Source organism: Myodes glareolus, chromosome 9, assembly GCF_982192425.1.
Source record: "Myodes glareolus chromosome 9, mMyoGla1.1, whole genome shotgun sequence".
Lineage (NCBI taxonomy): Eukaryota > Metazoa > Chordata > Mammalia > Rodentia > Cricetidae > Myodes > Myodes glareolus.
Window position 1 is genome coordinate 26,239,361 of NC_142034.1, and position 25,458 is coordinate 26,264,818.

At 45.4% G+C, this 25,458-nt stretch overlaps 1 protein-coding gene across 4 annotated transcripts in view; it reads right to left on the minus strand.

The window, feature by feature from the left end:
- Skap1 (src kinase associated phosphoprotein 1) overlaps window positions 1–23,022 on the minus strand; it is a 288,526-nt gene extending 265,504 nt beyond the window's left edge. The window contains exon 1 of one of the 4 annotated variants that reach the window (XM_048450912.3): window positions 22,845–23,020. In XM_048450912.3, the coding sequence (XP_048306869.2) occupies window positions 22,845–22,890 (46 nt within the window). In that variant the 5' untranslated portion in view covers window positions 22,891–23,020. Of the gene's footprint in view, window positions 1–22,844 lie in introns of all 4 variants that reach the window. The other 3 variants (XM_048450913.3, XM_087910051.1, XM_085695704.2) reach the window with 3 other exon arrangements.
- Between the last annotated feature and the right edge of the window lie 2,436 nt (window positions 23,023–25,458).

Sequence of the window (25,458 nt, forward strand, 5' to 3'; positions counted from 1 at the left end):
GTGTAAGTAAAACAAAATGCCATGCAAATAAATCTGAAAATCTCAATGAGACAGTCACTGAAAAGAAAAAAAGTAAATAAATTCCCAGGCCACCGTATGGCTCAATGGAAGAATGTGTGCTCAGCATACATAAGACCCTGAGTTCAATCCTCGGGACAGGATAGTACAAAGAAAAGTAAATCTAGGGACATTACGGTCACGCTGCTGAAAAGCAACGATAAAGAGAAAATCTTCAAAGCAGCCAGAGAAAATGACCCATCACATACAGTAGAGCCATGATAAGAATGAGACTTGAATTTTCATCAGAAATAACAGAGGTAAGGAGACATGGGAATGACACCCGAGAGAGCTGGAAGGGAAAAGAAAAGATAAAAGGCCTGGTCAACTCCAAATTCTGCACCCAGGGACAGCGGCCATCACAAGATGAAGGCGGAATCGAGGCAATTTTGAGGTCAATGAAAACCGGGAAATGTTTTGCTAGGAAAGCTGCATGAAAGGAAACCTAACGGGAGTTCACCTTGCTGAAGACAGGTGACACCCGAGAAACGGCCCTGCAGGAGTGCCAAGGGGCCAAAAATGCTAAAAATACGGCTCCGTTTGAAACGTCCCCATGCTTGATTTTCTCGAAAGACTATTGGCGGTATCAAGCACAGGCTGCAACAATGCAGTTTATTACATACATGCACGCAAACATAGGTCTCAGAAACAGCGTCACAACAGCACAGAGGGCCGGGAAAACAGTAAACGAAAAATATTAACTCTCCGCAGATCGCCGTGAGTTAAACCACCAAATGGAGTCACTGCAGCTGCCCTACCAAGTCAAACCAGGGGGCTCAGGTTTTTCTTTTTAAAACAACAGAGATGAAAGAGAATGCCCAAAAGCATTCGATTAAGATTGTACAGGCAAGTGTGACCAAACCACGGCAACTAGAAAATGAGTAATAAAATAAAGGTGGCTCTACCTGTGATAACAGAGGAAAATGACAAACAGATCCACCTCCCTAAAAGCAGAGGGAGACAGCTAACAGTCAGAATGTTCAGGAAAGCCTACGGAAACCTACTATTTTGCAAGCTTCCTTTAAAAGAGACGCACACTTGGTGGGGGCAGAATATGGTGTTAGCCTACATGGGAGGAGGATGTTCCAGTGCCAGGTGTGGATTACCTCCCATCAAGCTACTGGTGGTGATGGGGTTCCCAGAGACCCTCAAAACTGTGCAGCCGGCTACCACTGCTCTAAGTTGCCTATCAAAACTTGACAGTAAGGCCCTACTGCCGAATGCATCACATGGTCTGGAGAAATTAAGCTGGTGCTGTCCTGGAAGCATCCTGTTTGCTGGCCAGTTTTCACAGTACCAGAAGCTTTATGAGCTGTGAAGGCTGAGAGCTAATGATGACCAGCCTGGCAAGACAGTTTGTGGCGTAATAATGGCATGGATGTTATAGGAGGATCAATCACTTTTTGATTGGATTTAAGGCCTGCTCCACAGGAGAAAACTCATGCCTGATACAAAAATCAGCCAAAACCTATGATGAGGGAGCTTCCTAGGCCCTAGGGATGAATCTACTACAACTGAACTAAATGGACATACGCTTTGTAAATATGCCATTATAGCCATAGATGAGTGCAGCTCTCAGACCTCACCAGAGAAGCTTTTTAGTACAGACAACAGCCGTTCATGCAGAGACTCACAACTGGTCAAGGTACAGAGAACAGTTGTCTGTGGAGTGCTCAAGTAAAAACTGAAAAAGCCATTTGTATCACACTGCCCTCCCCTCAATGCTGAGAAACATTGTGGGACAAAGGACAAAAGACTGTATGAGTCACAGCCTGAAACAGTGTCTTCTGAACATGGCAAGACCCTTGCCCTGGGAACTCACAACACCTGCACGAGATCAAGACTGCCAACATTCCAGCATGGATGGAAAGGGCAGCCCAGCACCCACCCATAGCTGATGGCTTCTGGGGAAGGAAGAGTCAGTTAGAGGTGTGGTCCCCCTGGTAGATTAATCAGGATCCAGAGGATGGTCCCATACCATGAGTGAACGGGCAACACAAATTGGACTTGGTTAAGAGGACATGACGTTGAACGGGGTGTAGCAGGAACTCAAACAAGGCAGGAGCCTGCAGGACAGGAGCTGAAGCAGAGGCCATGGAGAGGTGCTGCTCACTGGCTTGCTCGCCATGGCTTTCTCAATCTGCTTTCATCCTCCGCTCCCCCCTCCCTTTTTTAAGACATGTTTCTCTGTAGCTTTGGAGCCTGACCTGGAACTGGTCTTGTAGACCAGGCTGGCCTCAAATTTACAGAGATCCGCCTGCCTCTGCCTCCCAAGTGCTAGGATTAAAAGTGTGCACCACCACCGCCCGGCTCAGCCTGCTTTCTTACAGAACCCAGGACCACTAGATAGGGTGGCCCCACCCACAATGGGTTGGACCCTCCCCACATCAATCACTAAGTAAGAAAATAACCCACAGCTGGATTTTACAGAGGCATTTTCTCAATTGAGATTCCCTCCTATTCAATGGCCCTAGCCAGCACTGTCTACAAACATCAAATATCCATTAAGTTGAGAGATCTCAAATGTAGGCTGTCATGACATAACCCCGTTATCCTACAGATGGATGGAATAACCTCACTGGAAGGAAGGGAAGAAAGGTGTTGACATAAGTAGATGCGGAAATGAGGAGTCAGTAAAATGACCATCCGCAGCTGACAACCAGCATCTTGGTTTCATTGTTGCACTCTCGTTCTCGCACGTGCTCTCTCTCTCTCTCTCTCTCTCTCTGTGTGTGTGTGTGTGTGTGTGTGTGTGTGTGTGTGTGTGTAGTGCATGCTCACATGTATGCTAGAGACAGAACTCAAGCCAGTCAGGGATACAAGGTAAGACTTTGTCTCAAAAAAAAAAAAAATCTGAACACAACAAAATAGTCTTGAGTTATAACCCAAATTATAAAAAAAATCCTTAAATTCATAAATAATATAAATAAATTAATTAACAAATGGGAGATAAGAAACATGTCTCTAGTGTAGAATACAAAGTCATTTACGGAGCTATTCTACCCCAAAATAAAGGAAACAGGCCTCTCAGTCGACACAGCCACTTTCTTTCCAAAGGCTGTGGAATGGAAAGGGGAAACAGAGGGACTCCACAGCCGAGAAACCTGACACCAGCCAGGTGTTCCTGGTTCAACATCAGCCACCATAAATCACGCCCACAATGTGGACCCTTGGTGTAGTGTGATGGAAATGCTACTTTGTGACCCTTCCTCCCTCCAGTGCAGAACCCCAGTCTAAACATGAGAAGAACGCTAGACACATTCTAACAGAGGGTCATTCTGTCATATACCAGACTAGCACTCCTCCGAAGGGTTGCATCATCAGAAACAAAGGCGTGTGGGAGACAGTCACAGCTGAGAGGCACCGAGAAGACTCCACTGCATCCTGGATAGGCTCTTGAGATGGAAAAGGGGCATTAGGTAATACTAGGAAACCTGAATGAACGGTGGGTTTTAGGTGGCGTGGGATGATGCCGGTTCTTAAGTCGTAACTGCAGTACCTGCCATGGCTGATCTTGGTTACTACATCTGGAATAAACTAAAACTGTGAGGGACTGTCTTGATCTCATCATTAGGGGTGGGAAGACCTACCCTAAATCTGGGCCACACCTGCTGGTGGCAATCCACACAAGAGGACATGGAAGAAGGAAGCTTTTGGTTTTTGCCTACTTGCCCTCATTCTCACTGGTAAGTTCGTCTATCCAACAGCTGGGGGATTCCTTCACTGGTATTAGAACCTACTTCTTCAGCATTTCATTCAACACAGAGCATATCTAGCGTCACAATCTGAACAACTACTGGATTCTTGGCCCTTCTGTTGGACTAGCCAGATCAGAGCGTGTAAACCATCCTAAACACTCCCTTTTCCTATAAATACATCCATTCTACCAGTTCTGTTCTTCCAGAGAACCCTAACTAATACAGCACCACACTGGTGTAAAATATTCTAACGAAGGGTAGCCGGAGGAAAGAGAAGGGTTAAGGGAACTCTGCGTCATCTGCTCAGTAACTGTGTGAACCGAAAATTTCTACAAAAAAAAATCAATTAATAAAAGCAATACGCCATATAATCTGAATGTTTTTAAATCTGATGGATTTTAAAAACCAAAATAGGGCTAACAGGACTGGTAAAAACCCTAGTTTCCAAGCCTGAAGACCGGAGTTCAGTTCCTAGTTCCCTCATGGTGGAAGGAGAGAATCAACTCCTGCAAGTTTTCCACACACACAGCAACTAGAAAGTTACATTGAGATACTGGGTTAAATGCACTCCTTTTAGAGTCATTGCCACAGGCCGGGTTGCCCTGGGATAAGGGTTAGCACATCAACGGAGGTCACCACCGGGTGGTGGAATGGCAGCTAGTCTTACCATCTTCGTATTATATATATATTTCTCGTTATGTGTTTCCGAATTAGAAGAAATAAGCAAAATAAAAATCAGTGTGAACCCTGAGGTGCTCACCGTTTGGAGACACTTTACTTTCCATTCTCTACCCTGGATTCATTCTGTGGTAGAGAGCCTTGCTGGCTTTCTCACAGTCTTTAACAGGGACAGATCCCAATGGGTAGGTAGATACAGGAAGAGGGCAGTAGAGATGATTCTGTGACTGAGATCTGATAGCACAGGCCTGTGATTCCAGCGACTCAGGAAACAGGACCAGGAGGATGGAAAGTGGAGGGCCAGCCATTGCAAATCAGTGATGCTCTGTCTCAAAAATACAAAAGGCACGGGGATATTCCTCAATGATCGGGCACTGACCTACCATGCCCAGGCCTGGGTTCAATCCCCAGTAGTGCAACGATGATGATGGAGATGAAGAAGATGATGATGATGATGATGATGATGAAAGAAATGTGATGTGGTAAGTTAAACTGTTCACTTTCTTCTTGTAGAATACACCTGAACTTGCACTCGTATACACACACACACACACACACACACACACACACACACACACACACACTACCATTGAATTCTTACTCCACCCAGCTTTATTGAGATGCAGTTGACAGCCACTCTTACTAAATTCCTGTAAGTAAAATGACTGCATACTCTGTATTTTGAAACGTGCCAGCGGGTTGTAATTATGGCCCCAGTGAGGCTGCTAAGGAGGAGTTGAAACTTTTTTTAAAATCTGTCCTGTTTCAGTTTTCCTTCAGGTTAATTATGTGAAGGCCTTTCCTTCTGATACTTCAGGAATGAAGTGACTGTTTCTTTACCTGCAATCAGCATCTTCTCGGAGGAGTAAAAAGACACAGAGATGACCTCTTCCGTCTATCCCATTGTTCATTTAGACTCTGCTCTACAGATACACCCCCAAGCTTTCTAGATGAAATACATAGCCAAGAAAGCACGAAGTCAGAAGGCGGGGCTACATGTGGGCTTGTGTTTTTGATATTGCATTCATTCTCCAGCGTAATCCTGATATGAAAACAGTAAGAAGAGAAATTAAAGAAACTACATTTGTTCTTCAATTGAGAAGGTGGAGTTTCTCATGGTGAGAACCCAAAGGGCCTGAGCAAGCCTGCTTGAATACGCCAAACAGGCATGCGATCGCAAGCCACCCTGCGGCACCCCACCTCTCTCCAGTCACCACACTGTTAGTGGTTTTTCCCCACTAAGTAGACAACAGATTTGCTAATATGAGCTCTTTGTGGGGAATGTGGCTCAGGGCTGAATGCGTGCTTGGTATATACTCAAGGGCCTGGATTTGATATTTGGCACCAAAAAAGCAAAACAAAACAAAAACAAGCCCTCTTCCTTTACAGACATTATTTTCTGTCAGATCAAGATGCCTTGGGGTTCCTGTAATTGCAATATTCAACATCAAAAAGGAGGATGAGGCCCTCATAGGGGATCCACAGTTGCCTTCGGCTAAGGAGTGAGCAATCCTATGTGACGTTCAAGTCCATACATGGAAAAGATGCCAGGCACCTGCCATAAAGAATACCACACCCAAATGCACCTATTCTTCATCTCGTATTCAATGAGCATTGAGAACATGGGCAGGATGGGTCTAGCAAAGGATAGATAGATGCTCAGAGGCCCAATCAGAATTACACCAGGAGCTACCGAAAAGGAGGTGACGGGTGTGTGAGCGCCTTTCACAAACATCTCTGGAGGTCAGGGACCACAAGTGAGTTACAGGGAATGAGAAGATTCAAGTCGGAGAGCTCAACAAGGTCGGGAGGGAAAAGAGGTGGCGACGTTCATGTAGAAGGCACACTCATAAATACACAGTATTTTGTCCTAAAAGTAACACACAATAACTTGAAATCTCATATTTAAAAGGGAAGCACAATTTGGCAAAGACGCATGGTTCCCATTAAAATTCACACCTGCCCTTAGAGGAAAATGCCCTCGGGTTTCAGACATCTGTGCTAGGAAGTCGGAACAGGAAAGAAAAAAAGAAAGAAAGAAAGAAAAAAGACTGGGGCAGGTGACTAGAAGGCACGCACAACACTGGAGGCACAAGACCATTGTCACATAGCAAGTACCCACCTCTGTGCAAAGGCTGCCTGCTAGGAGGGGCCTGGGCCTCCCAGTTCATGGCTAGTAAGAGTGTTTGATGTTTTCCCCCAATTCTCTGACTTTGTCCCTTTACAAGGTCACTGTTTTGTTTATTTGGAGACGAATGACATCTTAAGGGTCACATTTTTTTTCCTAACGACTGAAGATAAATTGTGGCTTCTTTCTGTTTTCTCGATAATGTTCCGGACACACTGGGGCGAAAATACTTACGTCGGGGCTGTTAACAGTTGCAAATGTGTTTTGTTGATGTATGTTTCCAAAACTCAAAAGTTTGCTTCAATCAACCTTTTATTCGGAGGCAAGATGGATGACCCAGTGCTGCTGAAAATTGTTGGCTGAAAACAATTCCGCCAACCAAATACCAATAAAAGTGTTCCTAGAGGGGATATTGTGCGACAGTATTTGAACCGCTAAAGCAGAACTCACATTCCTGAGAAGAAGAATGGATACATTTCTGCCTGTAACTGGCATTGCACCCAAGGAAATAGTTGAGATTTTTATTTGTTTGTTTTGGTTTGTGGGCAAAAGGATTAACATAGGTTAAAATGTTGATTTTAATTAATCAATTGAATTAATTCGTGGACTTATTGGGTAGTAATCCAGTTTCTTTTGTTCTGACAGTTCCCAAATTATCTGTATATACTATTTAAGCATAAATGGCTGACCTCGCCAGGCACGACCACAGAAATGCCTGGCTTTTCTACTTGTATTGAGTTAATCCCTGTTTTACTTCAACAACCATCTGCTGATTTCTGCCATCATGCCCAGCCACTTCCCCAGCCTCTGCCTCTATGGCCACAGCTCCACAGCTTTCTGTCTTTATGGCCCGTACATACTTTATTAGTCTTTATGGCCCGTACATACTTTATTAGTCAGGCACACTGTGGGGACAGTTTAATATACTGTTTCTGCTTCCAGTTTTTCACTTGCTGTTGTCTGTGAGCATTTGGGTGGGTCACCACTATAGCCCAAATGCCTGTGTCTCCCCCAGATCCACATGCCGGCACATGCTCATCAGCGTGGTGGTATTAAAAGGTGGGACCTTTGAAAGGCGATGGAGGTCAGAGCCTTTAAAAAAGGAGGCCCCGGGGTCATGACTTGTCTCTTTTACAATGCAAGGACACAGAAAACGTCATGTCTAAAACATCAAACAGACCCTCATGAGACATCAAATCTGCCTGTATCTTGGTCTTAACTTCCTGGTCTATAAAACTAGGAAAAGTAAACCTTTGTTGCTTATAAACTGTTTGTAGCATTTTGTTAGTGCAATCCAAAGTGCTTAAGACGATTATTAAATGTTGTTTCCCCTGCCTTCAACGAGCTTAAATGTTACACATTTTAGCTTTTTTTTTTTTTTTGTCTGTTTGTTTTTTTGAGACAAGGTTTCTCTGTGTAACAGTTCTGACTGTCCTAGAACCAGCTCTTGCAGACCAGGCTGGCCTCCAACTCACAAAGATTCGCCTGCCTCTGCCTCCCCAGCGCTGGGACTAAAGGCGTGCGCCACCACTGCCAGCTCCACATTTCGGCATTTTATTTGTAGTCTATAGCTTTACCCTTATGACTCAAAGAGAAATGGAATTTCGTCCCTCAAGTTAACAACATTAATGAGTTGGTATCTTTTGGCTTTTTCTGTCAAAGTAAAGATTTCTAACCACGAAAATTATCAATGCTTTATTATGTACATCATGTCTTAGGAATTTGACATGTGTATATTTATATAGCATTTCAAAATCATAGTTATAATAATATTCTTCCTGCCTCCCTTGTTGATTGCTTTCTTTTTAGATCATGGGTTTCTTTCTTGGGCTCTTTATTCTGTCTCAGATATTTAAAGTGTGCTGTTTAATATAGTAGCTACTAACTACATGTGGCTATTTAGATGTAAGTTAGAATAAAATAAAACAAGCTGGTTGTGGTGGAACCTTCCTTTAATCCTAGAATCCAGGGGGTAGAGACAGAAGGATGAAGGGGGCCCAAGGCCAGCCTCAGCTATATAGTGGGGCCAGGCTGGTCTTGAACTCACAGAAATCAGCCTGCCTCTGCCTCCCGAGTGCTGGGATTGAAGGTGTGCACCACCATCACCTACCTCTAGAAACAGAAGTTAGATTTCTTTGGGTTGGGAATGTAGCTCAGTTGGTAGAGTGCTCACCTAGCATGCCAGAAGCACTGGGTTTGGTCCCAAGCACTGTATAAACGGGGGTGTGATGGCACACGTCTATAATCCTAACACTCAGACAGTGTCAGTCAAGGTTTGGCTGACAGACTATCTTTCTTTGTGCCCAGGGCTGGGAGAAGTGTTAGGAAACAATGTCTCCTGGATGTGAAGCAACAGATGGACCACAAACTCACAGGGGCTATATATAGTTCAAGCCAGTCAAAACTCTGCCCTGGCTGGAGGAGGTGCTCACAGGGCTCCACCCCGGCTGAGGAGCTACTGGGAGGTGATGGCAGCAAGGGGAGGGAGACTCTGGTAGGTTGACCACACCCTGCCTGGTTTATCTTGTCATGCTGGGGGCGGGGGAAGAGCGGGGTGGGGGTGTTGTCCTGATTCCCGTTGGCCCCTCCCGTGCTCATCACGGTTCTATGTCCAATTTCCAGGTCTTCCTTCCTCACCACTCCCCGTTCCATGACGTCCCGCCTCATATATGAAATCACTAACTTTGGGGATATCATAGAGAATCTGAGTGAGAACACACCTCAGCGTCTGTTCTAGGTCAGGAGGCGGCACGGGCTGTCATGCTGCAGGGCATGTCTTTTTGAACTTTAGTATTTTCTCGTGGGTCTTGTATGTCATGCGTTGTTGCATCCTGGGCCCACTTTGTCCACACTCCAGTCATGACAGTCATTTTCTTACTGCCTGCTTTACCTTGCGTCTGTTTCCTCACCCATAAAAGGAAGATATTAATAATACTTGTCTCACAGAATGACTTGAAGATTCAACAGTAGATATTTGAAAATGAGTTAAACAATATGTAGAATGTATAAAGCATCAGATGCATGCCTGGTAATTCAAATTATGAAAAAAATAATCTGGAACTTTTTCTCCCACTCTCAAAAGAGAGGGGAAAATAACTTTTCATTTTTAAAACTTAGAATTAATTAGAAAATACTATTTTTAGCCAGGTATGGTGGCACTTGCCTTTAATCCAGCACTCAGGATCTGAGTTTGAGGCCAGCCTGGTCTACAGAGAAAGATTCAGGACAGCCAGGGCTACACAACACAGTGAAACTCTGCCCCCCCCAAGAAAGGAAAAAACCAAAACCAAATAAATAAAAGGAAAATGCTATTTTTAGACACATATAAGCACATACATGAAACAAATCTCTCTGTCGCAAGGTTAGCACAGCCCTCCCTTTTATAATCATACAAGAACAGATTAATACAGAAGTTCTTCAACGCCACCTCGAAAATTCTACAAAGCCAAATTTCAGTTGAAATATCAGAATAGGAAAATTGTATATTCGGGAATCTAAAGAGGTGTGGGACAGCAAACTGCAGGCTAGGTAATGAGGAAGACAAAGAAGGCAAACTTCCCTTCTTCATAAAGTTTCTCAGAGAAATCATCCATAGGCTCTAAAGCAGAGGTTCTCAACTCGGGCGGGGGGGGGGGGGGGGGTCGAGACTCCTTTGGGTTTTCAAACAACCCTTTCTATGGATTCCCAAGCTGCATATCAGATATTTATATTGCAATCTATAACAGTAGCAAAACTATAGTTACGAAGTATCAACGAAATAACTTTACGGCTGGGGTCAGCACAAAGGACCATATTAAAGGGCCCCAGCATTAGGGAAGTTGAGAGCCGCTGCTCCAAATGATGAATGGGGACCTTGACAGAGTCCTTACAAGTCTCCCCTCCTGCAGAAAAGCAGGGATGGACCAAAAATTTATGCAAAGAAGGCACGCTTTCAGATTTTCATGTGGTGAGGAAGCTGGGGGCAGGGTGGGGGTGTGATGTGTGATTTGAACTTCACTGTGAGAACACAGTAGACGGTAGACATCAGGACTACTCAGGCCTCTGAAGTCTTCTGAGAACTTCCTCCTGGGGGAAGACACAGCTCTCCTCCAGTTCCAGGTCATTTTCAGGGAGCAGGGTTCTCAGAGTCTCACTCCTCACAGACCCCACGCTTCTATACACACACACTGTCCTGGTTATCTTGGCTTAAAACGCTTGATGCCAATCAGGATCCTTCAGGAGATTTTGACAGTGCCTGGGAACCTTTGATTGGCACCCCTGGTGAGATTGTTACTGGCACCTAATGAGTCGAAGTGAGAACGCTGCTGAATTTTCCAGAATACACCGGACAGCCCCAACCGCAAGACTTTTCCAGCTGAAACCGTCAGTAGTTTCAAGAAACCCTGATTTAGACCTAGCTTCTTCCTCAGTTTCCCCGAAACAGTATTCACCAGACAGGCCTGCGGATTCAGAAGAAACTGCTGGCTGGGGATGCTGGCGGCGCAGGGAAAGTGAGGAGGGGTTACACAGTGGTCATTAAAAGGACTTCCTCATTCCTAAGCACCTTGCACCCCGGTTAGCAGAGTACACACCGTCTTGCCCACTGTCTGACTTAGTTCCGAGACTTTCACCTTCTTACCATTTTCTCCCTTTCTTCTGTGCAGGACAAAATTGAAAGGCGTTTTGTTCCTGCAGCCTAACTTGGCTGTTTCAGTCTTCAACAGCATTCCCCACATAATAGAAGTGTTTGTCCAGTGGGGATGAGGGGATGTGGGGTAGAGACTCGCACCTTAAATCCCAGCATTCAGGAGGCAGGGACAAGTTCAAGGCCAGCCTGGTCTACATAGTGAGACACTGTCCCTAATAACACTAATGATTATGGTAATAATAATAGCAATGATGGTATTGCCTCAACAATGAAAGCTCATTTCCAAAGAGAGAGTCTAGAACTAGCTATTAAGATGATATTTTTAAACTAATTTCATTAAGTATTGTACGAAAGCAGTTTTTAATCACTTTAAATATAGGAAAGAGAAGATGCATTTTGATCTTACCGTTACCTGAGGATCTTACTATGCTGACATAGCCACCATAGATCTAACTTTTTTCATGCTATAAGCCGTTACACCCTACAGAAATCTTATCATTTCTGCAACACTTGTTCATATTTATTTCCCTTGTATTTCCACGTTCATTGCTTCTTCTGGTCTGTCAGTGATGCACCAGAGGCTCGGTGACTAGAGCAGCTGGCTGTTGGGAGCTGGAGTCTCTCAGTTCCACGGTTTAATCTTCCTGTTCAGCTTGTCTATAAGACATGGGACAGACTGAGCTCGGGAACAGATTAGTCTTAGCACCCAAACCGCAAGTCTTCCTGAAGATCAATGACTTTGATAGGATAATTTATGAAATGTGTAAATTCTTATCTCAAGGAGCTGAGGGAGTGGCTCAGTGGGTAAGAGTGCACATGCTGGCTGCACAAGCATGAGGCTACGAGTTCAAATCCCAGCACTGACATGAAAAGAACAAAAGCTTGATGTGGTCATGCATACACATTTGTAACATCGGCCCTAGGACGGGGGAGGAGAGAACAAATGGATTACTGGGACTTCCTGGTCCCCAGCCTAGTTCCAAGCTCAGCGAGAGACTCTGCCTCATAGGAATAAAGTGGAGAGTGACAGCGGAGCACTCAACATTTTCTCTAGTCTCTGCAGACACACCGGATACATAAGTGGTGCGCGCGCGCGCGCGCGCGCGCGCGCACACACACACACACACACACACACACACTTCTCATCTAGGATGTTTTCCTAACATTGTTGACATCTAATATTAGTATGTTATGGAAAAATTAAGGTGTTAAATCGCATAATAGGAGTTTTACTAAAACACACTTGATAGTGGACAATTGTATTTATACCTAGTTGAACTGTGTAAGCATTTGAATCAATTAAGCAACTACATATTCTATAACTCAGGTGTGAGAAATATGATCTTAAACACCTAACTAACCACAGAAAACATCTCCAGCTGGAGAGATGGCTCAGTAGTCAAGAGTTCACATTGCTCTTGCAGTGGATCCACACTCAGTTCTCAGCACCCAGGCTGGGAGGCTCACAGCTGCCTAGAACTCCAGTTCCAGCGTGGGGGCCTTAGCTGTGAGCCTGTTCCAGCTTCACTGGAGGTCAGAGTGAGCTCATTTTCACGCTCTCAAAGTTGTTGACAACAGGTGTGACTACAGACGAGCGATTCTGACCTAGGGAGTGGCTAATTCGTGTTTTGGATGTAGTGGTGAATCCTCTCCACCTGGACCACAGGTCAGAGAATCCAAGTCTATTCCTTGTGCCATGTTAATGAGGTCTGTTGCCTCCCGCTCCCTTTTCGCAGAGAAGTATATAAGCATGTGGAAGAATAAATGGGACGGATGTCCACTGATGTCCTTCCCAATGCCGTCCTATGTTTCTGTCTCTTATTTCTCCTATATCTCTGTTCCTTTTGCCTAAAAATTCTAGTCCTCATGCTCCTACCCTGGAACGTACGAGTTTTGTTAAAGTTGGCTTTCAACATTCCGGGTGATCCAGCACACTCTTCTGGCCTCTGTGGTACTTACACTCACGTACACATACCCCTTACACACACACACACACCCCACACTACTAAAAATACATTTAACTTGGAGAGAGAGAGAACTGGGATCGGGTATGTAAAATAAGATTGTTTTAAAAATAAAAAAAAAAAATTTAAAAATATATTTAACTGAGCCGGGCAGTGATGACACACATCTTTAATCCCAACACTTGGGAGACAGAGACAGGCCGATCTTTGTGAGTTCGAGACCAGCCTGGTCTGCAAGAGCTAGTTCCAGGACAGGCTCCAAAGCTACTAACCCTGTCTTGAAAAACCACATATAAATAAATAATATATTTAACTCTATTTGTTGGTTAATTTTTTTTTCTGGTCCTGGTGATTTTATTTGCCAGACACTTTCTCTACCACTGAGCTACGTCCCTGGGTCCCTAGCTGTTGGGGAATATTGTCTTAAGGTGTGTTACTTTTCTTTGTGCTGCATTTGTTTAACTCGTTGCCTGTCTAACACACCTGATAGTCCTAATAAAGTGCTAAATGGCCAATAGCAAGGCAGAAGCAAGGATAGGCGGGACTGGCAGGCAGAGCGGATAAACAGAAGGAGAAATGAGGAAGGAGGGGCAATGAGAGAACAAGGGGAGAAGGATGTCAGGGGCCGGCCACGGGGCCACCTGGCCACCCAGCCACCCAGTCAGTCACGGAGTAAGAACTAAAGATATACAGAAGTAAGGAAAGGGAAAAGCCCAGAGACAAAAAGTAGTCGGGATAATTTAAGTTAAAAAAAAAAAAAAACTGGCAAGAAACAAGTCAAGCTAAGGCCAGGCATTCATAACTAAGAGTAAGCCTCTGTAAGTGATTTATTTGGGAACTGGGTGGTGGGTCCCTCAAAAAGCAACACCTACCCGCACATTTTACCCTGTTTAGGAAGGTTTTCTGTTGTTTCTGCTGTGCTGTGTGTTAGATGCTAGCTGCCCCTGAGATTCCAGGTGACTTTCCTATCTCTGCCTGCCGTCTCCTGTGGTAGGAGTGCTGGGCTTGCAGATGTGAGCCTTTGCCTCTGGCTTGCTTTTAATGTGAGTTCCTAGGATCAAATCCAGTTGGTCACCAGGCTTGCAGGGCAGCTGAACCATCTCCCCAGTCTCCTGATTGAACTTGAATAAACTTGCTTAGAATTATACATCTATTAAAACATTCTTCCTTTCTGATAGCTTTCTTGTGTGCCTCTTTACCCACCATCATAAATTCCTACTCCTCCTCCCATTCCGCCCACCTTTCTTTCCTTGCATTTGTCTTTCTTACTAGTACTTTATTATTGATTTATAATTCATATACATAAAATAAACTAGGTTGTTTTGCTGTTGTTGCAGTACTGAGGTCAAACCAAGGGCCTCCCACTGATTGCCAGGACTTATCTAGGTGCTAGTACAGCACCAAGCTACACTGTCAGCCCAAGAGCACGAATCTTGACTTTCACATCCATGCACCTATGTGGCCACTTACGTGGCTCAACATAGGAAAGCTTCCACCCTTCTGGAATCTTCCTTATCAGTCAGTGCCCCTCCACAAAGTTAACCCTCATTCTTACTTCTCTCCTAAAAGGATCTAAAATTGCAAACGCACTTGAGTGTCTCTACTCAACAGACTGGGTTTGGGATTTATTTACACTGGTGGCCAGATGTGGCACTTTCTGCTCTGTAGTATTCCACTGTTTGTGTAAGTTGCCCAGCATCTGTGCCTTCACTGCTAGATCATGAGCTGTTTTCAGCTCTGGGCAAGGGGGTTTGAATGAGAATGGCCCCAATAAGGTCGTATGTTCAAATGCTTAGTCACCCAAGTAGGGACAAGCTCCAAAAAGACTGAAAGGATTAGAAGGTGTGGCCCTGTGGGAGGAAGTGTGTCACTGGGGCAGGGCTTCAAGGGTCAGGCCCAAGGTCTCTCTCTCTCTCTCTCTCTTCAGATCAAGATGGAGCTCTCAGCTTCTGCTCCAGCACCTGTCTGTGTGCTGCATGTTTCCCACCGTGATGGTAATGGACTAAGCCTCTGAAGCTGTAGCAAACCCCAATGAAATGCTCTCTCTTGTAAGAGTTGTCACAGCCATGGTGTCTCTCCACAGCAATAGATCAGTGACAAAGACAAGACACTTGTGCTATGAGGCTAAACACTCATTGCTCTTCGGTAAATTTCTAAGGGTGGAATTATTCAACATTGGATAGGAATGCAAATACTCAGTTCCAAATACTGTTCCAAAGTGACAGGACCTACGCAGTGCCTAAGAACATCATCTGCCTCATAGCTTCCTAACGCTGCTATCAGAAGCACTAGAAAAGTAACTGAGAGATATACCCCATTATACGCTATTCCCATGACGTAGGGGAGTATGGAACTCTTTCAATCTTATTTGTTTTTTATTGTGTGTGGGGCGCACACACCACGGCATGAGTGTGGAGCTCAGAGAATGACTTTCAGGAGTCGGGTCTCTCCTTCCACTCTCAGTTCTGGGGGTGGCACTCAGGTCATCAGGCGTAGGCAGCAAGCACTTCGGCCCACTGAGCCACCTTGCCAGCTCAGTCTTTGACTTTTTAACATAACAGAGTTAGCAACCTTTCCACATCAGTCTCATCTCCCTCCCTATCAGTGTGTGTGTACACACTGTGTATGTGTTTAAAATGCTGTACAATAGCTCACATTTTGCTCCCCTGTTGGTGGATGCTTGTGTTATTTCTATTTTATTTTTCTATTTTCACAGTGCTGCAGAGACGGTCCCCATCTGCCCATTGCCCTGTATATATGTGAATATTTCCATGGCTAGGTTATTTCCAAAGGGAAAGCATTAACACGGGGTGTCAAAGTTGGCCACCGGTTAAATAAAGCTTAACCTAAAGTCCTTGTTGCTACGCCTTAGTTCTGGGTTTGTGCTTTCTCTGTGTTGTAAGTATGTAGGCATTTTCATTGTCCCATCTACAATAAACAGAAGGAAAATTAGAAACATAAGCATCGCATGGCTTTAGGGTCATCGGGCAGAAACAACCGTCAGGCCTAACTACCTGCAGCCTCAGTGTGCTCTACTGTGGAGTGGCAATTCCCTGAAAGGGAAAACAGTGTTGGTAGGTGTGATCTTAGACTTCCTGTCAAGTTTCACTTGTTAATTAAAGGTCATAATGTGTTTTTAAAAGACCAGTAAGGAGCTGGAGAGTTGGCTCAGTGGAAAACAAAACTTGTTCCTCTTTCAAAGGACCCAAGTTTGCTTCCCAGCATGCTCTTAACAGCCATTTGTATATAACTCTACTTTCAGGAGATCCAACACCATCTTCTGACCTCCATGGCTACCAAGCATGCCATGGTGCACAAACATATATGCAGGAAAACATTTAAATCTAAAATTAAATGAATAAACTTCATTAAAAAAAATTTAAATTGACAATCAGGAGACAGAGGCAGATGGATCTCGGTAACTTGGCCAGCCTGGTCTACGTACACAGCAAGTTCTCAGTCAGCCAAGACTGTGTAATGAGACCCTGTCTCAAACGAGGAGAATGACAACTAGTTGTCAAATCAAAAATATAATATTAACTTTAAAAATGAGTTCTTAACAAAGTGAGCACTGCCAGCAGGGGTAGCACACGCCTTTAACCCCAGCACCTGGAAGGCAGAGGCAGAGGCAGAGGCAGGCAAATCTCTGCGTTTGGGGCCAGCCTGGTCTATAGCGTGAGTCTAAGGATAGACAGGGTTACACGAAGAAATCCTGTCCAATCATTTTTCCCAACGATGGAGCCTTGATTTAATTGACCCATAAATGGACAAGATGAGGTTTCCAAGGAAACTGCCAGTGAAGGGTGGGAAATGCATCACTAAAGTCTTGGAGGTTTGGTTTTCCTGGGGTCTTTAAAGGTGACTGCAGTACTCCTCCTACTGGGCTGGTAACTCCTACCCACCTGTAAGGAGGAACCAGGAATCCCTCCTTGGTTTCTACCAAAGGCCATCCTGAAAGCTTGCACCACTGGACCCTTCTATGACTTAAAGGGACGGTTCTGAGATTTTCTTAAATGTACAGAATACCAGTAACCTGGAATCCAGTGTTGCCACTGTGTTCTAGTGGGGATTGCTGTGGTTTGGGTGGTGTGATTTGCCGGGCATGACGAGTTGAGAAGGCTACATGGGTGCTCACTCATGACACACTTAAGTCACTAACTTGTGTCCAGCACCATCAGCCAGATGGCCTGAGATGGGCTCCTGGAAAGTCCTTCTGCCCCTTGGCTTTCTTTCCTCTCCACGATCCATGCAAACTTTCCCTATCCTCTCTCATCTCACAGGTTCTCCTCCTGGAGGGGCAACATCCCCCTCGAAGGCTTTATAGCTGCTTCACGGTGTTCCAAGTAACAAATCTACAGCATAAACGAAGCATGTTCACTTTAATTAGAGGGAAAAAGTTGGCTATCAGTGAAAGCGTAAGAGAAAATGAGGCTGAGGCTGAACTAGCATTCTATGCCTAGAATTATTTTTAAATCAATAATTAAATTATTGAGCCAAGTATTATTGGACACACATTTAATCTCAGCAGTTGGGAGGCGGAGACAAAGGCAGGAGGATCTCTGTGAGCTGGAAGCCAGACTGATCTACCTAATGAGTCCAAGGCCAGCTACGGATATACAGAGAGACACTGTCTCAATAAAATAAAAGAGACTATTTCCTAATGTTCACTTAGGTATTTTATTATGGAAACAATGTTATCTCTCCCATGATATCATCCCATGAAAATACATGGGATGCACGGAAATTTAAGAATTACCTGCTACAGGGGATTGTCTACTTAATGTTTTCTGAAGTTTCGATAGTGAAAATAACATTAAGCACAACTAAGCTCACATCTTAGAACTTAGGATTCAGGTGTGCCATAACTCACCTGTCTGTGAGGACACCAGGATCAAAAGTTAACAAAAAAAGGAAAAAGGAAAGCAACCAAACACATCACAAAGTCCATGCCTGAGAGCCTAGGTACTTGTTTACTGAGAGAGCCACTTTGGGCTGTCAAGATGGCCCAGAGAGTAAAAGGTGCTTGCCGTCAAGGCTTATGGCCTAACTTCAGTCACTGGAAGCCACAGGGAGAAACTTCTCACTCCAGCACATAACCTTTCTCTCTCTCTCTCTCACACACACACACAACTGGAAATAGAACCAAGACCTTTGGAATATCAGCTAAGTCCTATACCAGTGAACCACATCTCCAGACCAAAGATGCCCTTTATACACACTTTTACACATAACCCCAAAATATTCGATTATCTAATGATTATCCAGAAACACTGAAGGCACAGATCAGTCAACTGAATAGGGACAGGCCTCAGTGTCACTAAGTGAGTGGTAAACGACAGGAGCAAAGAGCACAAAGCGGAGCGGAGTATGGCTCGGAGACAGATCCTGGGCTAGCACGTATGAAGCCGTGGGTTCCGTCCCCAGCTCCATATAAACTAACACATCAGACATGGGCTGTCACCAGCCAACCCAGGAACAACCAATAACAGTTTCACTATCATAATGCTGGGTTTAAACGTATTTCAAAGAGATTCATTGGAAATGGGGTAAGTTCATAATTATCTTTAAGAGAATTGATCAAGAGTGTTTGTAAGTAAGACGGTTTAAGAGAACCTTTGCCAACTGGAGCAACTCGCTGCTTCAATTTCCTCAGAGTCGGAGCTCTGCTGCACTGGCAGGGTTTTTACAGTTTCGTCTATGTCTACCACCGCAGATCTGGAGAACTATCTGGGAGGCGATGGCTAATGACGGCCGGAGTTGAACAGGAGGTAACCACTGGGATGTGAGGGTTGGTGCTAGGGAGCACTCACTGCTGCAGCAGGCAGTGACCTTCAGTCCACATTCCTAGCCCTGGCTAGGCAAGTGGTGAGGTCAGCTATTAGGGTGAGGTCAGCAGGTTGTATTATGAACCAAGGGAGCATCTGTTGCACCTCCTTCACGCTTAAAATGAGAGACACAGACAGACACACACACACACACACACACACACACACACACACCCCGGGTGGGGTGGGGGGGCAGCGCTAGGAAGAGCAGAAGGAGGATAATATGTTTGCATCCGTACAACAAAGATTAGCAAACTGCCAGCCTTCCATTGTTTTTGTTTTCAGCACGGTTATCACAACACAAAAGCAGAAAGATAACTTCTGCATCTGAAGCCTGACACTTGAAAACAGACCTGAATATTTCCTCTCTTTCAATAAGGCAGAAGATGCCCAGTTTCCTTATCTGTGCATGTTCTATTCACTGATTCACTGATATGGGACCAGTTTCTGTCCCTGTGGCTCGATAGGGCAGATTGGAAGAGGATGCTTCTGGGTTACTAGAGGCTTCTCTGCACTTTGTCTTTTGCCAGAAACTGCACACATCCTCCCATGGCTAAACAGGAAAAAACAATCACACGTATAGTCAACAGCCCTTTAAATCCCTCACTTCTTGGGGCTTCTGTTTGTCTTTCTTTCCTTTTTTTTTTTTTCATAACCTGACTGACGATTCTTTCCTGATTACAAAAGTAATACATGACCTTTGCCACAATCCAAACAATATGAAGACTTCTGAAATAAAAATCACTAACTCCCACAACACTCACTGTCCCTAAAAGGAAACTGTTAAGAGCCTGGGACACCCTCATCTGCACTTTTTCTGAAGCTTATCCAAACACACATAATGTACAGAACTTTTTTTGGCTTATTGTTTCCAAGTGAAAATGGGCTGATCTGTACTAATGTGTATTTCACCTTTTTAGTCTTAAAAACATGAAATGGACATGTTGCAAACTAAGATAGACAGATGACAGTTTGTATCCATTCCAAAGAATGCAGGAGATCTGTCTATGTGTCTGTCTAAGACGGATGTCCAATGAGTCATTCAACCGTCACCTGCTCTCCCCACCTCACTGGCATCCGGGATCAACTTTTGTACATCTATTCTATGTCTTTAATTTCTATAACAGAGTCCTAGAAGTAGGGTTTTCATGTCAAATGAGACATCTTCAAATACTTAAACTTTTATATTTAAAATTAATTTTAAACGCTCATTATGCAAAATTTTTGGTATAAACCTTTCTCAGTGCTTTGCATATTTTATTTTTTAAAGCACCCACATTAGATCAAAAATGTCCCTGTCACTTTATGCTCCTGTTGTTAGAAATAAATAAATGTTTAAGTTATGGCCGTGATGGCCGGCATTAAATCACTGTGCAAATGCTTATGGCTTGGTTTATGAAAGCAGTAATTCACTGTGGAAACTCCACCTCCCATGCTGCGTGGCCGCGGCAGTCTCCGCTCTCATATCCTGTGACTCCCTCCCACTGAGCGACTACACAGAGATCAGGACCTACATATTTTCTAATTGTTAACAGTTAACCTTAAAAGGTGGGTGGTGGGAGGAGATGTGTAACCAGCCACAGACAGCAAATTGATGGCCATCTTGGATTTCTAATAGCCACAAATTGTTGGTAACAGAACAAATCATTTTGCTGGTTTGCACCAGAGACCGCATCCCATTAAAAAATTAATAAATAAACCAATCTCTAACCAATATGTTGCTATTCTCATGCAAACCTTTCAAAAACATACCCTTTGATCATTTTTCCTTGGTTGGATCCCACTTCACATTTTCCCCCACTCCAGATTCAAGACGATAATTACAAGCTTAAAAAAAATAAATAGATAAAAGGTAAAATGGCTTCAAAGAAAGAGTTAACCAGCGAAGCTCCTCAGAATGTAACCTCAGACTCCTCCATACATCCTGAAGAGCCCAGCACTATCAGGGGCTGTTAAGACAGCAAGTTTGATACAGAAGTGTGTGACGTGCAATTAATCTCCATTCATAGGCTGCTCTGCTTGTCAGCAAACAAAGATTCTGCTTTAGAAGGAGATCTGAAGACTTCAATTAAAAACGGTCAGCTAACAAGAAAATAATCTGAGCTAAAGGAAGGTGGCAGGTGCAAAAATGAGTTGTTTACCAAAGTGTCAGTTTTGAACAGTAAAGAACCGCACGTCAAACCCGTCAAAGGAGTGGACTGCGAGCGTCGCAAGCCTCTGGAAACCAGAGGGGATTTTCTACCAAGGCTGAGCTCGACACTGAAGCATCGCTGAACAAGCTTGTAAAATGGATTTCGTCTCAAAAAATGACGGACGCTGATAAAAAGAAACGCTCTGTCTTTAAATCCAAGGGTAGAGTTAACCTCGTGGCCACAGTTCCGTCTCTAGAAACCAAAGACAATGGCAGCATTCCTTTACTGTATCTAATACTGTAAACCAACGGCCTCTCTTTAGATGCCCGGGTGATTTCTTCTATCCTCCAATCACTTTTGATTCCCACAGTTTAGACTTCACGTGGTTCACAAGCTAAGCGGATCTGAGATGGTTGGGAGAAAGTAGTAGACCATTTGACAAGCATTTGAGAAGGTCCTGTGTTCAACACCCCTTTCCCCTCCCCCATAGGATGGCTCAGTGGGTAGAGGGGCTTGCCACCAAGCCCGAAGGCCTGAGTTTGATCTCCAGCACCCAGAGGGTGGTAGGATCGAAACAGCTGCCATTGGAACTCCACAAATGCAGTGTGGCATGTGCACACCCACAAACACACACTCACGAAACAAAAAGCTTTTTCTAAATAGATTTTTCTGAAGCATCACCTCAAAAGAAAAGCCGAAATGACAGCTCTTACAGAGAAACAATCCAGAATAAAAACAGTGCTACAAACAGAAACCAAAAGCATTTGCCAAACTCTTGATTAGGGGGCATTTATACCAAGATAACAAGGTAATGGAGATATAAAACCAATTAAATTGAGAGAAACTGAAAAGAATGCAGCTTGCCAAAATCATGACCTGCCCAAAGCAGGCCATCTGTTAACTATGTGTCAAATATGTCGCCTGGATGCCAAAAGGCTTAATTCTGAGCAGTTCCCTCTTGAGACCCTTATGCAACTGCAGATTCCAGGCCTCCGTCCTCCCAGGAAGGTCACTCATAGGAAAACTATGAGCCAAGCAGGCGATCTTGCCTACCAGGGGAGGCTCTTTGGAGTGCCAGGAGTATGAATCAAGTGTCAGAGTGTGACCTTAACTCTGAAGGACACCATAGTTTGAAGGTGAAGTCATCACAATGGGACCCTTCTAGAAAGGGAAGGAGGCTTTCCTTGGGTCAGATGACACCCTTTGAAGTTCACAAGGCTGGTAAAGGAGGCCCTGGGTTTCCATACCTGTAAGAAGTCTCCTAATCACCAGGTTTGGCCCAAAGACTGGTAAAATTCCACAGAGTCCCATTGTATGTCTAAGGAGATTTCTACCCAGATAGGCCTGGGTCTTCTGTGAGGTGAGGAGTCAGGATTGGGGGCCTTAGGGATTCCCTGGGAGACAGGTTCAAGACCAGGCAAGGTGTCAGGGGACACCATGAACCTGGCCGGCAAGACCTTAGAAACCTAGAAGCGATGCCCAGTGATGTAGACGCCTAAACGGAGCAGAAAGTGTGTGTCTGGGGGAGTGGTAGGGACCCTGAGGTAGGAGGATGGGAGACTGGCTTTGGGGACAAGGGTGGTATGGAGGACTCTGGAAGAGTGGAGCTTATATTAGGTGAGTGATAGGGCTGAAGGGCTAGTGCCCTAGTGTCTCCTTTCTCGCCTTCAGCCCAGAGCTGAAGGGACCTCCCTGAGGGGTCAGAACAGAGGTCTGGCACTGTGCCAGGAGTTACCTTCCAGGAGCCAACGGATCTCCTCGGGGAGGGCGACAGCCTGCATTTGGCGCGGGCGGGAAGACGGCGGCAGCGGAAGGCGGGACAAGGGACGCAAGGCCTGCTCCGATGGCGGCGGCAAGCAGAGGGGAGGCGAGTTGCACCCGGGGCACCTGTACCTCAGCTGTCGCCTGGGGCCCAGCAGCAGGGCGGGTCCGCCGGCCGCGCTCAGGAAGCGGCGCGCGCAGCGGGCTGCGGGCGCGGAGACCCTGGGCGCAGGTGCACGCAAGGGCTCGCGCCCTAACTGGGGTAGCACGCAAGGTCAAAGGCGTGGCCCTTTGCATCCCGCACCAAAGGATTGCCTAGACTCCAAAGAAACAGCGGTCTTGGAGGAACATCTAAGCACTGGCCTTGGGGCATCAGGTTTAAAAGTCCTTAGTGGTTCCTGAACTGGGGTTCAGAGGCAGAGTTCAAGAAAGAACTTGGGCCCTGTTAAGGGCATACATAGTGCCTCAATTTTGATCCAACTCGCTGTCCAGGCAGAAGCTGTGTTGGTTAATCAGAGATCTCGGTGATGATACAGCTCCCCAACATCTGTCAGAATCAGAGGGCAGCACACACACAGAGTCAAAGTGCCCCTCCTCAAGTGAGGATCTGTGAGAAGAGAGTTGGGAAACAGCTCTCTTTCAGAGGAGAAGAAAAAGCGATTGATCAATAAGGTCGCAGGGCTGTGCCCTCCCCCTCTCAAAGCACAGTCAGTGCCCAAGTCTGGATTGCAGGTAGGTACTGAAGATGTTTCTACAAGCGCGAACTTGGGCAAAGGTGCACGAGACCCTCATGTGTGTGGTATTTCTTCCAGCTGTCTGTGAGTTCACAATTACTCCAAGATTAGTTGTTTGGTTGGTTTGGTTTTGTTAAGTACAATGGGCCATGAAGAAAATGGAGTGGCGTGGATGATATAAGAAACAGCGTGAATGCAAGGAAAAGATGGAAGGGGTGGGGGGAGGACACTTAGAGGGGTACGTGCCCTTTGACGTGGTCTCCAAATACCAGACCAGACTTTGAAAGGATGGGAGGACTTCGCAGGTGAAAATGATCTATCTGTGGCCTCTACATCTTCCTTCACTTCTACCATCGAGGGGTGGGGGGAGGGAGGGAGGAGAAAGAGGAAGAGGGAGGAGGGTTGGGAATGGTAACAGAGGACATAGGGAGAAAGGTAAAATGGCTTGTGCTTCAGTCTTGGGGGTGAGGGTGATGCTCATTTCAATGCAAAAGAAGCCAGAGCAGAAAGAAGAAACTGGGCCCAAGGCCAAATGCAGCCTCAAGGTTAGGGGCTTCACTTTTAAGGCATTCGGTGGTTTTGCTTGTTTGTTTTTAATCATATCCTGATACCCTGAAAAGAAGCAAATACCTTGGTTTCAGGACCTCATGACCCATCCGAAAGCTGCAAGAAGCTGAACTGAAGGGATAGAGACTGGTCCAGTCGTCAGGGAGACAGGCTCCTTGGTGCTGCTCTTGGGGAGACTATAGCAGCAGGATTGGCCGTCTCTTCCAGATCGGGTAACAGCTGCCTCTGGGGCATTTTTCCCTACCTTGCTGTATCCCTGATAAAACCGAAACTGCTCTGGAACTATTTGGGGGTACATGTGTGTTTAGAAGTGGAGGCTCTGTGTGCATCCTCTGAGCTATTCTCATCCTCCTTGTAAACGTAAAACTGTTCTTCAGGAGGGGAGGCTGCAGCCTTCCCTCTGTCACATGGACTCTTCCTCAATTTCTCTTTCAACAATGGAAAGGGAGGACAAGCCCTCCCTCTCTCTTTAGTAAAAGGCGGAGGATTTCTAGGATCTGAAGGGGGCCCAGAGTGTCCCCTCTTATTTAAGTTCCCTGGGCAACACTGTCCAGTAGGCCAGGAGCTCATGAGTTGTTTGACAATGGGCAGAACCCCAGGCCTCGCCCCCTGTCATAGCGCGCTCCCACCTAGGGAGAAGCAGAAATTCACAGGGTAGGTGTTCCTCATGCATCCCCCCCAGCCCAGCCTCCGTGGATCTCTGGGTTTTAAAGACATGGAGCAGAGGGGGTGTAAGTCAGGTACGGGTGGTGATAACTGGCAGCTTCCAATACGCTATTGTCATGTTACATCAAGGCTCCTTGTTGCAGACAGAAGCCCGCCTCCACACATGAATGCTGCCCCTCCTTAATCATCTGAGGACCCCGTCTCAGCAGCCAGCCTCACTCCTAATGACATTCTGTTAAATGGACAAATTCCTTTGAAGCCTTGTCCTTCTTTGAAATCCAATTTCGCAGGAAGCCAAATCTGATTGGGGGTAGCCATGGAAACGACATAGAGGAGTCTTCCAGGAGGCGGAAAGAGGCAGAGCAAGAAAAAAAAAAAAAAAAAAAAGGAAAAGAAAACCATGATAGTCAAGAGTCCTTTACTGCTCTGTCGGAAATATCAGAGAGATCTGGAGGGGTTGGCAGCAGGCGAGTCCCTGCCCGGGTCCTGTCTGTGTGGCTGGGTACCATGTGGCTGTCATGGAAGAGAGCAGCCAGCTGTCTCCGCGCACAGGCAGCGGTCCAGATCTCTGCCTTCTTCTTCCTCCCCTCCCCCACCCCAATTCCAACATTACCCCCCCTT